General features: G+C 43.2%; 1 protein-coding gene across 2 annotated transcripts; it reads left to right on the top strand.

Moving 5' to 3' along the window:
• The first annotated feature begins 1,208 nt into the window (after positions 1–1,208).
• mpst.S (mercaptopyruvate sulfurtransferase S homeolog) lies at positions 1,209–17,893 on the top strand. Of its 2 annotated transcripts, XM_041591093.1 has the most exons (4): positions 1,209–1,353; positions 6,152–6,581; positions 9,323–9,505; positions 16,062–16,834. In XM_041591093.1, the coding sequence occupies exons 2-4, from the start codon at positions 6,164–6,166 to the stop codon at positions 16,358–16,360; spliced, it is 900 nt and encodes a 299-aa protein (XP_041447027.1). In that variant the 5' UTR covers positions 1,209–1,353; positions 6,152–6,163; the 3' UTR covers positions 16,361–16,834.
• Positions 17,894–18,277: the final 384 nt, after the last annotated feature.

Here is an 18,277-nt window from a genome sequence, read left to right as displayed (position 1 = left end):
GCGCATGCGCAGTAGGATCATTTCGCCGGTACGATCTACTGCGCATGCGCGTGACTTTTGGCGCATGCGCAGTAGATCCGTACCGGCGAAATGCTCCTACTGCGCATGCGCCAAAACGCCGGTCAAAGGAGGAAGAAGATCGCGTGGAAGAAGATGTCGCCTGTGAACTCCCTGGACTGGACCTGCGCAGAAGGGTAAGTAACAAGTTAGGGGCATTTGCCCAGCGGGAGGGGTAGGCCAGGGGGGAGGAGGGAGGGGGGGCAATGCACTGGAGGGGGGGTGGGGGGTTAGCGCCGAGGAGGTTTCCTTCCCCTTTAAGAGTTCTGTAACATTGTGCCTTCCAGGCACCTCCAAAATGTACAAACGCCCAACCACCATAAGCACTATACAGTGGGGCATATTTATCAAAGGTCGAAGTTAAAAAAACTTCGAACTTCTATCAAATGGAGGTCAAAGGTTTTTTGGGGTCGAAGAATTTGGACTACTTCGAATTGTACGATCGTACTTCGATTCAAAGTTTTTTTTAACTTCGACCTTCGATCTCCCAAACTCCCCCAATTGCCTCCATACAGGTTGTAGGAGGTCCCCCATAGGCTAAAACAGCACTTCGACAGCTTTTAGGTGGCGAATCGTCGAAGTTTTAAAGAGACAGACCTTCAAAAAAATTTGAACTTCGAAGTTTTTTCAAATTCGAATCCAAGTATGACTATTCCCTAGTCGAAGTACACAAAAAATAGCTCGAAATTCAAAGTTTTTCACTTTGAAACTTCACCTCGACCTTTGATAAATCTGCCCCACAGTGTCGGACTGGCCCACTGGGATACCAGGAAAACTCCCGTGGGGCCCAGGTGTCAGTGGGCCTCTTGCTTCTAAACATTTGGCCATGGCCATTCCCTATTTATATGAGAACAAAGAGGTTAAATAGATAAAATAATAGATTATAGTATGTAAAGAAAAGAGACAAGGAGAATATAAAGTGAGGAGAGGAAGAATAATAGTACTGAGAGTGGGTCCCTGGTATTCAAGTCCGACACTGACTATAAAGGCCCTTGTCAGATAACATCAGGTCCTACTGCACAGTTTCCCCTCACAAGTTGTGCTCCAAGTGACTTAACATTGGCACAAATCTGTCATTTACACCGTGCCATCAATTTATACTCTTCTATAGTCACAGACACACATGCCTGCCCACTTAATCTGTTCTATTCACACGGACAGAATAAAACACGCCCCTATATGATTTCACGACCTCCCGCCCTCTTCGTGGTCACGTGACTGTGACATCACGACCTTCTGAAAGCCACCATTCCATTCTAGTTTGTGCTTTATCCGGCCGGGCTAAGTTGCAGTCAGGTGAGTGAGACGTAGACTCAGCGTAGCGCGTTCTGCTGCGACTTTCAGCTGCGTGTCTGACTGCGCTACTGCTTTTAGTTTCCTTTCTAAATGTTCGTTGCTGTAGTACTGCTGGTCCCAGTGTGTCAGCCGAAGGGAGGGGCACGACGTAGTACAGAAATAGCTGCAGATCTATAGTTCAGATTTGACACATGGGTTGGTCAATGAGCTGTCACTCACCTGCCTACAGCCTCCTATTGACTATTGAGTGTAAGGAAGGGACGTGTATTAAACTCGACCTCCTGTGCAAGGAAGTATCCCTGCTAGTAATCCCTGCACTTATTGGGCTCACACTCCCCACATTGAATATCCAGTGGCAGCTAATATTGGCAGAGTGGACATGGGTGCAGAACATCTAGTTATTTACTTGGGTTCATTGGTACCAATGAAGAGGAGATTAAACGGTTGTAGAAATCCAGCAAGATCCCTGGAGCCCCCTTCCCGAGTCTTTCCAAACTTTCATTCCATTCCCTGTTGCCATTGTTATGTAGTTCTGTGTCTGTTTTTCTTGCTGAAAACTTTTAAACCGAGTTTTCAACTTGCTCAGAGCTGTGGTTCCAGTAGGCCAAGGGTTAATTCAATATGCAACTGCCACCTGGATATTGCACTCTCTGTACCCTGGGCATGGTAGAGTTGTACTGACAGTTAGGGGAAGGAGCTGCGTCTCTCCTGCACAGAGAAATCTGTTGAGAGATTTGGTTCCAGTAGGCCAAGAGTTAATTTAATATGCAACTGCCACCTGGATATTGCACTCTCTGTACCCTGATCATGTTAGAGTTGTACTGACAGTTAGGGGAAGGAGCTGCGTCTCTCCTGCTCAGAGAAATCTGTTGAGAGATCTGGTTCCAGTAGGCCAAGGGTTAATTCAATATGCAACTGCCACTTGTATATTGCACTCTCTGTACCCTGGGCATGTTCGAGTTGTACTGACAGTCAGGGGAAGGAGCTGTGTCTCTTCTGCACAGAGAAATCTGCTGAGAGATCTGGTTCCAGTAGGCCAAAAGTTAATTCAATATGCAACTGCCACCTGGATATTGCACTCTCTTTACCCTGGGCATGTTAGAGTTGTACTGACAGTTAGGGGAAGGAGCTGCGTCTCTCCTGCTCATAGAAATCTGTTGAGAGATCTGGTTCCAGTAGGCCAAGGGTTAATTCAATATGCAACTGCCACCTGTATATTGCACTCTCTGTACCCTGGGCATGTTCGAGTTGTACTGACAGTCAGGGGAAGGAGCTGTGTCTCTTCTGCACAGAGAAATCTGCTGAGAGATCTGGTTCCAGTAGGCCAAAAGTTAATTCAGTATGCAACTGCCACCTGGATATTGCACTCTCTGTACCCTGGGCATGTTAGAGTTGTACTGACAGTCAGAGGGAAGGAGCTGCACCCTTCCTGCATAGAGAAATCTGTCATGGCGCTGATGCTATAACTCACTACAGAGTCAGTCAGAACTCTATGTCAGTGGAATGTCACATGGGGCATTATTTCCCCTGGACCACAAGCAGAAAACAGCATCAGATAAAACACCCCAATGACAGGAGAGAGATCCACCCATCATGGCTCCATGTGTCACAGCCAGTGCATTTGCCACTGAATAACTATACAATTGGTGACAGCCAGGCTGGGATTCAGGGCCTGGCACTTCAAGTACACAAAGGTTAAAACAGCCCCATGAAGTAGGAGCAAATGCTTTGAATTAAATTTAACCTTCAGTTACATCTGTATCCTGTTTGTGTCTGTAAGGACTGGAATTTGTACAGAGATGGCCCAACATGAGCACTGTGATTGGCTGTCAGAGACACACCCTCTCATTGCTCCACTGAGCCGTGTGAGAGCAATTGATGCAGTTATGGGCAACTTCCTTAAAGGAGAACTAAAGCCTAACTAAAGAAGTATGCTAGAAATGTTGTACATTATGTTTTGGGCTTCTGTACCAGCCCAAGGCTATCAAAGCCCTTTAGCAGTAAGAATCTGTGTCCCCAAAGATGCCCCAGTAGCTCCCCATCTTCTTTTCTCCTGATTCACTGCACATGCTCTGTGCTGCTGTCACTTACTGAGCTTAGGAACCCACTCACAATATACAGAATATAAATTTCACAAAATAAGGCTGATTAGTAATTAATACAGCTAATTACTACATGGCAGCACAGAAACCAGTACAACTAGCTTATATTTCAGGCAAATTTAATTTTCAATGGTCAAAGATCCGTTTGAGTCAGTGCTAAAAGAAGCTCAGGGAATAACGATTAAAGCATAGGAGACATTCTAAGTGTATTGAGTTTTAAGATTATTACAGTACAACAATTGCCCACTATTACCATACGGTGTTTGTTTTACTCTTTATGGGTCACCTTAGGTGTGCTTAAAGAGATACTGTCATGGGAAAAAACATTTTTCAAAAGAGCAAACAGATTTTTTTATATTCAATTTTGAAATCTGACATGGGGCTAAACATATTGTCAATTTCCCAGCTGCCCCAAGTCAGGTGACTTGTGCTCTGAAAAACTTCAATCACTCTTTACTGCTGTACTGCAAGTTGGAGTGATATCACCCCCTCCCTTTCCCCCCCCAGCAGCCAAACAAAAGAACAATGGGAAGGTAACCAGATAACAGCTCCCTAACACAAAATAACAGCTGCCTGGCAGATCTAAGAACAACACTCAATAGTAAAAACCCATGTCCCACTTAGACACATTCAGTTACATTGAGAAGGAAAAACAGAAGCCTGCCAGAAAGCATTTCTCTCCTAAAGTGCAGGCACAAGTCACATGACCAGGGGCAGCTGGGAAATTGACAAAATGTCTAGCCCCATGTCAGATTTCAAAATTGAATATAAAAAAATCTGTTTGCTCTTTTGAGAAATGTATTTCAGTGCAGAATTCTACTGGAGCACTGTTAACTATTAACTAATGCATTTTGAAAAAAACATGTTTTCCCATGACAGTAGCCCTTTAATGTTTTATCTTAATTAATGGCGTCATTGTCTTAGATTGTTATAGATTGTAGTTAGGAAGGTTAACTTGATAATGGGCCAAGGACCCCTTTCTATGCCATGATGCTGTAATCTCTGATCATCATCTAGTAAAATGGAGAGTGGTGTGAAAAAGTAAGCATTCAAGTAATTCAATTCTGCTGGAGCAGTACTATAGTACTAAAACTGATACGTTTTGAAAAAAACATGTTTTCCGATGACAGGATCCCTTTAAGGGTGGGTTCTCCCACTTATAATGCGCTTATCTGCAAGGTCAAGATGTGGTTTTCAGATGTTGTGTTGTGCTAGTAGAGAGGTAGAGCGCAGGTATATAGTGTAAAACCTTTTATTACTTGTAAAAAAAACATTTAAACGTTTGCACTCACATTTGTGTAGCTCAAAATAGGCACATCAAATCCCCTACCTTGTCCGTGTTATATCCAACTGTAATCTCTATTCTGCGGCTTGGCTCCGACCAGCATTGCCTCCACGCACAGAGTAACAATTCCCGGGATGCTTGGGGATGACATCAACTGCTTCTGCCTTACGAGTTTCGTCGCATGCACGACTTCATCAGAGGCTTATAGAAGCCTCTGATGAAGTCGTGCATGTGACGAAATGCGTAAGGCAGAAATTCAGAAACTTGGTGCTTACTAAGTCTGAGAAGCGGGGCTCTCAGGCTTCTGTTTATCTTATTCGCTGGTTGCACCTGATAAGCAATGCAGGAAGCCAGTAAGATGCAATGATTAGGATCCAGTGTGAATAGAAGAGGTAAAAACTAATGCTGGCCATACATTAACCACAGATCCACTTGTTTTGCAAGTCTCTTAGATGAACAAATCTTTGCCCAATCTTTGATTCAGCCACCTGTATACTGGGCCAAATCACGCTTTTCCAGCCTTCGTAAACACAGCCCCTCTTTTCTCAACATTTGTTCTGTGTGATAGAGATTTAATTTCTGGGAGGGAAATATATCAGTCCTTTATAGTCTTCCCGGCTACTGCTGTGTTAGTCCACCCTCCACTATTGGCACCATTGGAAGGCATCAGCTATACTAACGACCAGGGTTCCCCATGAGCCACATTCAATTTTAAAAAATAGTTGAGGAGCAACACAAGCATGAAAAAAGTCCCTGGGGGAGGGCAAATAAGGGCTGTGATTGGCTATTTGGGAGCCCCTATGTGGACTGGCAGCCTGCAGGAGGCGCTCTTTGGCACTACACGTGGTTTTTATGCAACCAGAACTTGCCTTCAAGCCAGGAATTAAAAAATAAGCACCTGGCTTGAGGCCACTGGGAGCAACATCAAAGGGGTAGGAGAACAACATGTTGCTCGTGAGCCACTGGTATGGGATCACTACTATAAATATTTTATAACCTGAATGAACGAGAATATTCAGACAACTGATTTTGGCTAATGGCACTCCTGCATGTGCCTATTAAATTCTGAGTGCAGTTGTCAGATCTGTCTCCTTTGCAGTTTTAGTAGCACTTACATGGTTAAGCAGTTGTTCAGTAGATGGCAAGGCCTGTTAAATTGGAGATAATCTTGTTGTTTGAGCTTTATCCCCAGCCCAGGTGGCTGATAGAAACACACCATATGCTAATTATGTATCAAAATACAATGTAAATTGAGCACTTTTTGCATTTCCTAAAGTCCATTTGATTAATTTGCCCAATTTGCTTATTTCATAATTTTGTAATAGATGTCCACAGACCTTCAGATTGGCATTGTAATGTATGTGTCCCTCTTACATTTATCCTCTCACCTTTGTTTATCTTCCCTCCCCAGAGATCCTTCAGTATGACCCACCAGCTGCTGCCCCGTGCCCTTGTCTCACCACGTTGGCTCTGGGATACCTTGCGTAACGGCTCTGCCCTCTCAGGAACACTGCGTGTCTTGGATGCCTCATGGCACCTTCCCAAATCAGGAAGAGATGGATGGCGGGAGTACAAGGAGCGGCATATCCCTGGCTCTTACTTCTTTGACATTGATGCATGCAGTGACCGCACTTCCCCATATGACCACATGCTTCCCACAGCTGACCAGTTTTCTGAATATGCAGGAAGTCTGGGAATCTCCAACGACAGCCACATTGTTGTCTATGATGCTAGTGACTTTGGCTCCTATAGTGCCCCTCGTGTCTGGTGGATGTTTAGGATCTTTGGCCATCCGCAGGTGTCCGTATTAGACGGAGGTCTGAAAGCCTGGCTAAGAGAAGGACTAGCCGTCAATTTGGGAAAGGAGCCTCAGCCACAGCCTGCAGAGTTTCGTACACAGTTCAACTCCTCTCTAGTTGTGGGACATGAGGACATGGAGGAGAATATTGAGAAGAAGACATTTCAAATGGTAGATGCCAGAGTGGAAGGAAGATTCCGAGGCTTAGAACCAGAGCCCAGAGAAGGTGAGAGTTAGGGAAAGTGATGGCTTTTATTGTAAACTCTTCCAGTTGTTTCTTATTAATTAAAATATTAATATGGAAAATGTGAATTTACAGGAGGGGTGCCAATATGTTTGACAGTGAATTCAGTTAAAAGGGCTGTTCACGTTTGAGTTAACTTTCAGTATGATGTAGACAATTTGCAATGAGATTTAATTTTTTATTATTTGTGGTTTTCGAGTTATTTAGCTTTTTATACAGCAGCTCTCCAGTTTGCAATTTCAGCACTCTGTTTGCTTGGGTCCAAATTACCCTAGCAACCATGCACTGCTTTGAATAAGAGACTGGAATATGAATAATAGAGGCCTGAATGTAAATATGAGTAATAAAGTAGCAACTGTGCTTTTGTAGCCTTATAGCGCATTTCCTCCATTTGAAAGCTGGAAAGAGTCAAAAGAAAAAGGCAAACAACTAAAAAACTATAACAAAAACAATAAATAATGAAGACCAATTAAAACATTGCTTAGAATTAGCTATTCTATAACATAACAAAAGTTAACTTAAAGGTGAACCCTCCCTTTACATTTTTTTATCCTAGACTCGTTTCCTTTCCAGGAAAAAAATGCAACACCCCTGAGGAACAGTCTAGCATTGAGTCCTGCACAGGTCCATTTGGGCACAGCTGTCCTCAATGAAGACCTGCTGACTCAAAGACCTACCTGTACCGCTGACCCGCTAAGCCCCTGGCTACCCGTCCCTCCCTGAACTAATCTGCCCTTAATCCGTTCCAGGGTACCTGCAAAACCGAAAGTGACATCACGCCAGAGGTGGATAAACCAGGCTAGGGGCTAAAATAACTTAAAACTCTGGGAGAATACAAGCCTACAATCCATCCAGGTAGCCAGGCATTGGTCGCCTGCTTGGTCAGGGAATCTTGGACTTTTTGCCAAAAACCTGACCACTTTGCGTAAGTTCTGTGGGTACCTGTCCCAATGCAGGACTCTAGTGTATCACATCGCTGCCATTTTATTTGTGATTACAAGTGGTTGCTAGCGTAAACTTGGACCTGCTCAGTAGAGTATAATGTTCAGATTTTGCTCTACTGCACAGGCAGAAGTCTAGACTATGCTAGAGACAGCTAAGAATGACAGGGAAGATGGCTGCATGGTACTGTGCTATAATGTTTTCCATGCCGGTGGATTTTTTTCACTGAAAAAGAGTACTGGCCCAGGGAAACAAAATTTGCAATTGAATTCACTTGGGAGTGCCAAACATATTGGGGGTGAATTCACATTCTTTTAGTCCTTTAAGGTAGCATGGTCTGCTATACTTTTTTTCAGTCTCAGAAGTACAAAGCACTTTTTTAGCTTATTGATTTCACATCCTCTTCTTGCCCAACACTTGAATCCATCAGTAATTGTATAAATATTTGCATTTCAAATAAAACTTGAACATTTGGTTTAAAAATATATAGTGTCCCCTGATATTACTGGTTACATCAATATCTCCTGTAGGGACACCATTCTTCCCTTTGTAGTTGAACAGAAATTCCCACGGAGACTGCTATCAGATACGTTTCTCGGGCATCGACAGGAAGTACATGGCTGTGTCTAATTGAAAAGAAACATTAAAAAACACTGCTGCTGAAACAACGTCACATGCTCTCTCTGCTCTCTTATTACCTGCTGTAAGGAAGACTTACCTGGCGTCCTAAGATGGGCGGCATCTACCATGCGGTTCCTCCTGGGTGCAGCTCTGTGACATCAGGACAGCGTCAGACGAGTCGCCGGCGTCGGATTGGTCGCCAGCGCCGAAATGTCAGCGGCGGATTGGAAAATACCTTTCATAGGTTATATCATCTCCCAAAGAGGCTTCCAGTTGGACCCAGCCAAGACATCCGCCATACAAGATTGGCCTCTTCCAATCAGTACAAAATCCATTCAACGTTTCATTGGCTTTGCCAACTATTACCAGCAGTTTATCAAAGGTTTTTCTTCAAAGATTGCACCCATCCTTTCCCTCATTTGTAAAGGCGGAAGACCAAACTGCTGGCCTCCACAGGCACTGGAAGCCTTTCAAAGTTTAAAAATTCTTTTTCCTCGGCTCCAATTCTAAGACATCCAGAACCTCTTCAGCTGTTTTTTATTGAAGTAGATGCCTCGGATGTGGGGGCTGGAGCAGTCCTGTCTCAGAAGTCTTCACGTGGTGAAAAATGACACCCCTGTGCCTTTTTCTCAAAAAAATTCTCTCCCCCTGAACAGAACTATGATGTGGGGAATTGTGAACTTTTGGCTGTAAAACTGGCCTTAGAAGAATGGAGCCATTTATTGGAGGGTTCTTCTGTTCCGGTGACCATATTTACTGATCATAAGAACTCGGAATATATTCAGACCCTGAAATGTTAAAATCCAAGATAAGCTCGGTGGGCACTCTTCTTTTCCAGGTTCAACTTTGTCTTGACTTTTCGTCCTGGTTCCAGAAATAAGAAGGCCGATGCTTTGTGTAGCAGTTTCCTTCCAGAAGAATCCAGTTGTGGGGACCCTGAACCTATTGTGCTTTCTACCAAAATTGTGGCTGCGAAGGACTAGCCGTCAATTTGGGAAAGGAGCCTCAGCCACAGCCTGCAGAGTTTCGTACACAGTTCAACTCCTCTCTAGTTGTGGGACATGAGGACATGGAGGAGAATATTGAGAAGAAGACATTTCAAATGGTAGATGCCAGAGTGGAAGGAAGATTCCGAGGCTTAGAACCAGAGCCCAGAGAAGGTGAGAGTTAGGGAAAGTGATGGCTTTTATTGTAAACTCTTCCAGTTGTTTCTTATTAATTAAAATATTAATATGGAAAATGTGAATTTACAGGAGGGGTGCCAATATGTTTGACAGTGAATTCAGTTAAAAGGGCTGTTCACGTTTGAGTTAACTTTCAGTATGATGTAGACAATTTGCAATGAGATTTAATTTTTTATTATTTGTGGTTTTCGAGTTATTTAGCTTTTTATACAGCAGCTCTCCAGTTTGCAATTTCAGCACTCTGTTTGCTTGGGTCCAAATTACCCTAGCAACCATGCACTGCTTTGAATAAGAGACTGGAATATGAATAATAGAGGCCTGAATGTAAATATGAGTAATAAAGTAGCAACTGTGCTTTTGTAGCCTTATAGCGCATTTCCTCCATTTGAAAGCTGGAAAGAGTCAAAAGAAAAAGGCAAACAACTAAAAAACTATAACAAAAACAATAAATAATGAAGACCAATTAAAACATTGCTTAGAATTAGCTATTCTATAACATAACAAAAGTTAACTTAAAGGTGAACCCTCCCTTTACATTTTTTTATCCTAGACTCGTTTCCTTTCCAGGAAAAAAATGCAACACCCCTGAGGAACAGTCTAGCATTGAGTCCTGCACAGGTCCATTTGGGCACAGCTGTCCTCAATGAAGACCTGCTGACTCAAAGACCTACCTGTACCGCTGACCCGCTAAGCCCCTGGCTACCCGTCCCTCCCTGAACTAATCTGCCCTTAATCCGTTCCAGGGTACCTGCAAAACCGAAAGTGACATCACGCCAGAGGTGGATAAACCAGGCTAGGGGCTAAAATAACTTAAAACTCTGGGAGAATACAAGCCTACAATCCATCCAGGTAGCCAGGCATTGGTCGCCTGCTTGGTCAGGGAATCTTGGACTTTTTGCCAAAAACCTGACCACTTTGCGTAAGTTCTGTGGGTACCTGTCCCAATGCAGGACTCTAGTGTATCACATCGCTGCCATTTTATTTGTGATTACAAGTGGTTGCTAGCGTAAACTTGGACCTGCTCAGTAGAGTATAATGTTCAGATTTTGCTCTACTGCACAGGCAGAAGTCTAGACTATGCTAGAGACAGCTAAGAATGACAGGGAAGATGGCTGCATGGTACTGTGCTATAATGTTTTCCATGCCGGTGGATTTTTTTCACTGAAAAAGAGTACTGGCCCAGGGAAACAAAATTTGCAATTGAATTCACTTGGGAGTGCCAAACATATTGGGGGTGAATTCACATTCTTTTAGTCCTTTAAGGTAGCATGGTCTGCTATACTTTTTTTCAGTCTCAGAAGTACAAAGCACTTTTTTAGCTTATTGATTTCACATCCTCTTCTTGCCCAACACTTGAATCCATCAGTAATTGTATAAATATTTGCATTTCAAATAAAACTTGAACATTTGGTTTAAAAATATATAGTGTCCCCTGATATTACTGGTTACATCAATATCTCCTGTAGGGACACCATTCTTCCCTTTGTAGTTGAACAGAAATTCCCACGGAGACTGCTATCAGATACGTTTCTCGGGCATCGACAGGAAGTACATGGCTGTGTCTAATTGAAAAGAAACATTAAAAAACACTGCTGCTGAAACAACGTCACATGCTCTCTCTGCTCTCTTATTACCTGCTGTAAGGAAGACTTACCTGGCGTCCTAAGATGGGCGGCATCTACCATGCGGTTCCTCCTGGGTGCAGCTCTGTGACATCAGGACAGCGTCAGACGAGTCGCCGGCGTCGGATTGGTCGCCAGCGCCGAAATGTCAGCGGCGGATTGGAAAATACCTTTCATAGGTTATATCATCTCCCAAAGAGGCTTCCAGTTGGACCCAGCCAAGACATCCGCCATACAAGATTGGCCTCTTCCAATCAGTACAAAATCCATTCAACGTTTCATTGGCTTTGCCAACTATTACCAGCAGTTTATCAAAGGTTTTTCTTCAAAGATTGCACCCATCCTTTCCCTCATTTGTAAAGGCGGAAGACCAAACTGCTGGCCTCCACAGGCACTGGAAGCCTTTCAAAGTTTAAAAATTCTTTTTCCTCGGCTCCAATTCTAAGACATCCAGAACCTCTTCAGCTGTTTTTTATTGAAGTAGATGCCTCGGATGTGGGGGCTGGAGCAGTCCTGTCTCAGAAGTCTTCACGTGGTGAAAAATGACACCCCTGTGCCTTTTTCTCCAAAAAATTCTCTCCCCCTGAACAGAACTATGATGTGGGGAATTGTGAACTTTTGGCTGTAAAACTGGCCTTAGAAGAATGGAGCCATTTATTGGAGGGTTCTTCTGTTCCGGTGACCATATTTACTGATCATAAGAACTCGGAATATATTCAGACCCTGAAATGTTAAAATCCAAGATAAGCTCGGTGGGCACTCTTCTTTTCCAGGTTCAACTTTGTCTTGACTTTTCGTCCTGGTTCCAGAAATAAGAAGGCCGATGCTTTGTGTAGCAGTTTCCTTCCAGAAGAATCCAGTTGTGGGGACCCTGAACCTATTGTGCTTTCTACCAAAATTGTGGCTGCTCTGACTCCTTCTGTGGCTTCCCAACTGCTGTCAGTCTTCAGCAGCATAGTTTCTAACAGAGGCTCTCAGTTTGTTTCCAAGTTTTGGAGATCCTTGTGCAAGGCACTTCACATCTCTCTCCAGTTTTTATCTGCATATCATCCACAGTCCAATGGTGCAGTGGAACGTGTCAACCAAGCACTTGAACAGTTCCTGCGCTGTCATGTATCATTATGCCAGGACGAGGCACCAAGGCCAATCTGGAGAAGAGTTCTTTGTCTCAAAAACATTTTGCCGACAAAAGATGGGCTCCTACTCCTCAGTATACTCTTGGAAACAGAGTTTGGCTTTCCACAAGAAATACTTGCCTCAATATTCCTACCCCCAAGCTTGTTCCCAAATTCATCGGCCCTTTTCCTGTTGTCGAGGTCATCAATCCTGTTGCTGTTCGCCTTCAGTTACCTCCAGAGATGCGGATCCCCAATGTCTTCCATGTGTCCCTTCTTAAACCAGCATCTTCTTCTTCTTTCAACACTCCTGTTATTGTGGATGGTTTCTAGGAGTTCGAAGTTAAAAGAATTTTGGACTCTCGTGTCTCCAAGGGCACATTGCAGTACTTGGTCGAGTGCAAGGGTTTCGGTCCCGAGGAATGTTCCTGGGTGAGATCTTCCGATGTTCATGCCCCTGCACTTCTTAGGAAATTCCAAGCCAAGTCGTGGTGATCCTGAGGCCCCCCGTAAGGAGGGGGGTACTGTAAGGAAGACTTACCTGGCGTCCCAAGATGGCAGCATCCAAGATGGCGGCTTCTGCGGTTCCTCCTGGGCGCAGCTCTGTGACATTACGCCAGCGTCAGACGAGTCGTCAGCGGCTGATTGGTCGCCATCGCCGAAACGTCAGCGTTGGATTGGATGCCAGGGTCATGACGCCACTGCATCCGTTTTTGGCGTCAAAGGAGGCCTATAAAAGACGCTGGAGCACTGCTGACTTTGCCCTACAATAGGATCTTCATTGTGAGTTCCAGGGTGTGCTTCTTGTAATTCTAATTCGTGATCCTGTGTTTGACCCTTGCCTGAATACCGTTTACTGAATCTTCGCTGCCTGAACCGACCATATTGCCTTAATTCGACTACTCTTCTGATTAATCCTTGTCTGTACAGCAAACTATTGGACTGGTGCTTCCTCCTAGGTCCGCTACTCCTGGCTGAGCCTTGGGGCCCCTTACACCTGCAATGAAACCTCAAATGTAGTTTAATCTTTGACCTTTTTATAACCAGGAGAAGCAAAAAAAAATTCACTTTTTGCCCAGCTTTTAGTTGAATTGTTATAAACCCTTGTGCAGGATACGTGGGAGTGAAGAGCAAAGTAGGCAAAGCTTAGTATTACCTACAGTGTTCCAGTGCTTTTGCATTCTGCCTACTCTCTGTGGGGCAAATTTACTAAAGGGCGAAGTGACTAACATTAGCGAAAATTCGCCAGCGTGATGTCATTTTGCCACTTTGCCGATTTACTAACGGGTGCTGGCGTACATTCGCTAGCGAAGTAGACTTACTCTAGCACTACCTCGCACCCTTACGCCAGGCAAAGTTGCGCTCTGGCAAAGGGACATAACTACGCTAATTCGCTAAGTTGCGGATTTTTGTGAATGTTACCTCTTGCACCAGAATTTATTTTGCCACCTTAGACCAGGCGAAGTGCAATAGAGTAGATAGGGATTGCTCAAAAAAAACGCTGGCGTCTTTTACTTTTTATAGGGTGATAGGCTGAAAAAGATCGAAATTCTTTTTTAGGGTACCCTCCTTCCCCCCTACATTTGATAACATATGGCACCTAAACTATACCGTGGGCACATGTGTAGGGTATTAGAACACATTTATTAAGGTTCCCTGGCCTTGTGTAGTGTAATGTGTTTGCTGCTGCATATACGGCCATTGTACTTTAACTGCACGCGTATGCAAATTTGCCATCGCTAGCGTAACTTTGAACTGATCGTAATATCGGTAGAGCAACTTCACAAACGATCGGTAACCTGTGTGCAACTTCGGATCTTCGTGAATTTGCGCAGCCCTGGCGAATCTACACCTGACGAAGTGCAACGAAGCCAACGCTGGCGCAACTTCGGAGGTAAGTAAATTTGCCCATGTATCTTATAAAAAAGGACAAGTAAAGTGGAAATCACTCGGTGTTGCCCCCCAACAGTAATTATTGTAATTGCTGAATTTGTTCCCTTGGCCAGTGGTCCTATTTCTTTAAAATGCACAGCGATTGAGCCATTGGAAAGAAGCAGAAAATAGCACCATGTTGCTGTTAGTATCTTTCCCTGGTTGATGCATTTTTCAGAGTTGTACCAGTCTGGGTATTAAGCAATTGTAATCGCTGATGCCTGACAAATAGGCACCCCACCGTAAAATTTACTTTCATTTTCCTTTAAAGTAGAACTAAACCCTAAAAATGAATATGTCTAAAAATGCCATATTTTATATACTTAACTTATTTCCCCAGCCTAAAATTTCAGCTTGTCAATAGCAGCAATGATCCAAGACTTCAAACTTGTCACAGGGGGTCACCATCTTGGAAAGTGTTTGCGACACTCACATGCTCAGTGGGCTCTGAGCAGCTGTTCAGAAGCTAAGCTTAGGGGTTGTCAAATTATGCAGCAGAAAATGAGGTTGGCCTGTAATGTAAACTGATGCTACATTAATTCTTTTGCTAGTTGCACTGGGTTCTGTGCTGCCATGTAGTAATTATCTGTATTAATTACTAATCAGCCTTATATTGTGACATTTATATTCTATGAGTACTGTATATTGTGAGTGTGTCCCTAAGTGACAGCAGCACAGAAGATGGGGAGCTACTGGGGCATCTTTGGATACACAGATCTTTACTGTTAGGGTGGTGACACACATGAAGATTCAGTGGAGATTAGTCACCCATCGACAAATCTTCTCTTCTTTGTGCAACAAATCTCCCCAAAATGCCTTCCAGCTGGAAAGAATACGAATTGCTAGCGGGATGGCATACGAATCACTTCGGATTTCCGAAGTCACCCGAAGTTTCTTTTTGAGGCAACTTCGGAAATGTATGCCATCCAGCTGGCGATTTGTATTCTTGCCTGCGGGAAGGCATTTGGGGAGATTAGTCGTCTTTAGTAGGGGAGATTTGTCACTGGGCGACTAATCTCCCGGGAATCTTCTCGTGTGCAACCACCCTTAAAGGACTGTGGTTGCCTTGGGCTGGTACAGAAGCCCAAAACCTAATGTAGAACATTTCTAGCTACTTCCTTGTTCACAGTGCTCACCTTTAAAGGAATTGTTCAGTGTAAAAATAAAAACTGAGTAAATAGATAGGCTGTGCAAAATAAAAAATGTTTCTAATGTAGTTAGTATAAATGTAATGTATAAATCCTGAAGTGACTGGGTGTGTAACATAATAGCCAGAACACTACTTCCTGCTTTTCAGCTCTCTTGGTTTACACTGACTAGTTACCCTGGTTACCAGGCAGTAACCAATCAGTAACTTGAGGGGGGGGCCACATGGGCCATATCTGTTGCTTTTGAATCTGAGCTGAATGCTGAGGATCAATTATAAACTCACTGAGCGGTTATGTCCCATGTGGCCCTCCTTCAAGTCACGGACTAACTCAGAGTTATAGAGCTGAAAAGCAGGAAGTAGTGTTCTGGCTACTACTGTATATTAGACATCCAGTCCATCCAGCCTTGATACATTACATTTTTGGCTAACTATATTAGAGACATTTTTTATTTTGCACAGCCTATCTATTTACCCAGTTTTTATTTTTACACTGAACAATTCCTTTAAAGGTGAGTACTGTGAACATTAAAGAACTAAAGCTTAACTAAGGAAGTAGCTAGACATGTTGTACATTAGGTTTTGGGCTTCTGTACCAGCCCAAGACAACACAGTTTTTATTTTCACATTGAACTGTTCCTTCAAATTAAACCGGTATAAAATTGCTTTGATCTCTCCATCAGTTCTGTCTTTTAATCACCTTTGGTGTCCTTTAGGTATTGAACCTGGGCATATATCTGGTGCAGTGAATGTCCCTTTTCCCAGCTTCTTGTCAGCGGAAGGATACGAAAAGTCTCTTGATGAGATCCGTCATTTGTTCCATGAAAAGGGTGTTGATCTCTCCAAGCCAATGGTGGCTACTTGCGGATCCGGCGTCACTGCTTGTCACGTTGCCCTGGCAGCCTTCCTTTGTGGAAAAGAAGACGTTTCCATCTATGATGGCTCATGGGTTGAGTGGTACATGCGTGCTAAGCCAGAGGATGTCATCTCAGAAGGTAGAGGGAAGACCTTGTGAGGCCATGGGAATTCAGAATCTGCATTCCATTCCCAGTCATGATATTGACCCTATGTCTTGGCTCTACTGGGTCACCTGTGAAGCAAAGATATCTTTAAAAAGTTCACACTCCCTGTTAATCCAACTTCCGTCTCTGGCTAACTGTTATAATGATCAAACGTTGGCTGACCAAGCCATGCCCATCCAGTGCCTTATCTTCTGTTTTCTGAATGGGTCTTGTCGAGAGGTGTCATTCATAATTAGTACAAACGGATCCTCGGGGGGGGGGGGGTGATAGAAAAGCACAAGGTTTGGATGTAGAGCAAAGTGTCTTTATCTCAATCTTTAGTCCATACAGGAATCACTAGGGAAGAGTAGGTGATTGTTGAATGCAATGACAGTTCTATGTTATTGTTAGTGAGGAGCGTGGTTGTGTATTGCACATAAAACCTGTACCCATAGAATTCTTTGATTTAATTGTGGGAATAACGGTCATACGTTTTAATTCAGTCTTATCTTTAGTGTAGGACTGGGAGAAAAAGTATTAGATGTGTTTATTTCCAGTTTTCAGGTACTGAAAATAAAGACTTAAAGGAGAAGGAAATGATAAAATTAAGGAAGCTTTATCAGAAAGGTCTATATAAATACACCAGTAAACCCTCAAAGTAATGTTGCTCAGAGTTCTCTGTCAAAAGAAACACCTCATTTCTTTCCTTCTATTGTGTACATGTGGGCTTCTGTATCAGACTTCCTGTTTTCAGTGTAAACCTCCAGGGCTAGGGCTTGAGCATGCTCAGTTTGCTTCTCTCTCCTCCTCCCCTCCCTGCTGTAATCTGAGTCCAGAGCTATGAGTGAGCAGGGAGAGACTCAGGCAGGAAGTGATGTCACAGCAAGCTAATATGGCAGCTGCTATCCTAAACAAACAGAGAGAGCTTCTAGAGCTTGTTACTCAGGTATGGTAAAGCATTCTGCAGAATAACTATAGTCTTATAGCTTGCACTATTGTGGCTAATCTATTGGCAATAAACTGCTTTAAACTAACGGTTAGTATCCTGTTCTGCCTCAGAACTGTTAAATCATGAAAACAGCCCAACTTTTTTTTTTTCCAATATCAAATTATTCACATGAAGACATTTGGTTATATTTATAAAAGAGTGAAGTTAGAGATGGCCACAGTCCTCTAGAGTGAAATTCCGCCACTCTCCATTCATTTCTATGGGATTTTGAAAGGCGTTTTTATCAATGGGTGAAAGTGAAAGTTCATCCTGATAAATACACCTTTCAAAATCCCATAGAAATGAATGGAGAGTGGCGGAATTTCACTCTAGCAGACTGTGGTGATCTCTAACTTCACTCTTTGATAAATAGTGGCACTTCAAAGGGTTCTGCTAAAGTTAAATTCTGCACCATTTCAATCAAGTTGATTTTGTATGACGTTGTAGCAAGCAAGCACTGTTTTAAATGGACACTGAAATCATCGTAATCATTCTCTGTAAGCAAATACTGTTTCTTTTTTTAAACAAGCACATTAAAAAGAGAAAGATTGAAAACTAACTGTAATGTGTCTGTTTTCTTTCTGGTTTCCTCCTGTGATTATACTTCTGATGAAAAGCATGCCAGAAAGTAGTTTAACTTTGCCTTCCCCCATTAAATGTCTGTGCCTGGAATGACTTGCAAGGATGGATAATGTTCGTGAAATATACTTTGTACTTGCTTCACATTTAGGCATGCATGTTTCACTGGCATAGAGTTGGATATTGGTATAGAGAGTTAGATCCTCACTTCATTCTACCTATAGTGCCACCACTTGCCTGCAATACTGTTGCATTTCATTACCTCCTTTCTTTCCATGGCCTCTCTTATCCAAGTCTTTCTGCTTGCTGTTATTTAAAGTTTAGTCCCAACACAAGCATTGACTCTAATTCTCCTCCATGGCAC

The sequence above is a fragment of the Xenopus laevis genome, chromosome 4S, assembly GCF_017654675.1.
Source record: "Xenopus laevis strain J_2021 chromosome 4S, Xenopus_laevis_v10.1, whole genome shotgun sequence".
Classification (NCBI taxonomy): domain Eukaryota; kingdom Metazoa; phylum Chordata; class Amphibia; order Anura; family Pipidae; genus Xenopus; species Xenopus laevis.
Note: the sequence above shows the minus strand (reverse complement) of the source record. Positions and strands in the feature narration are given on the sequence as shown.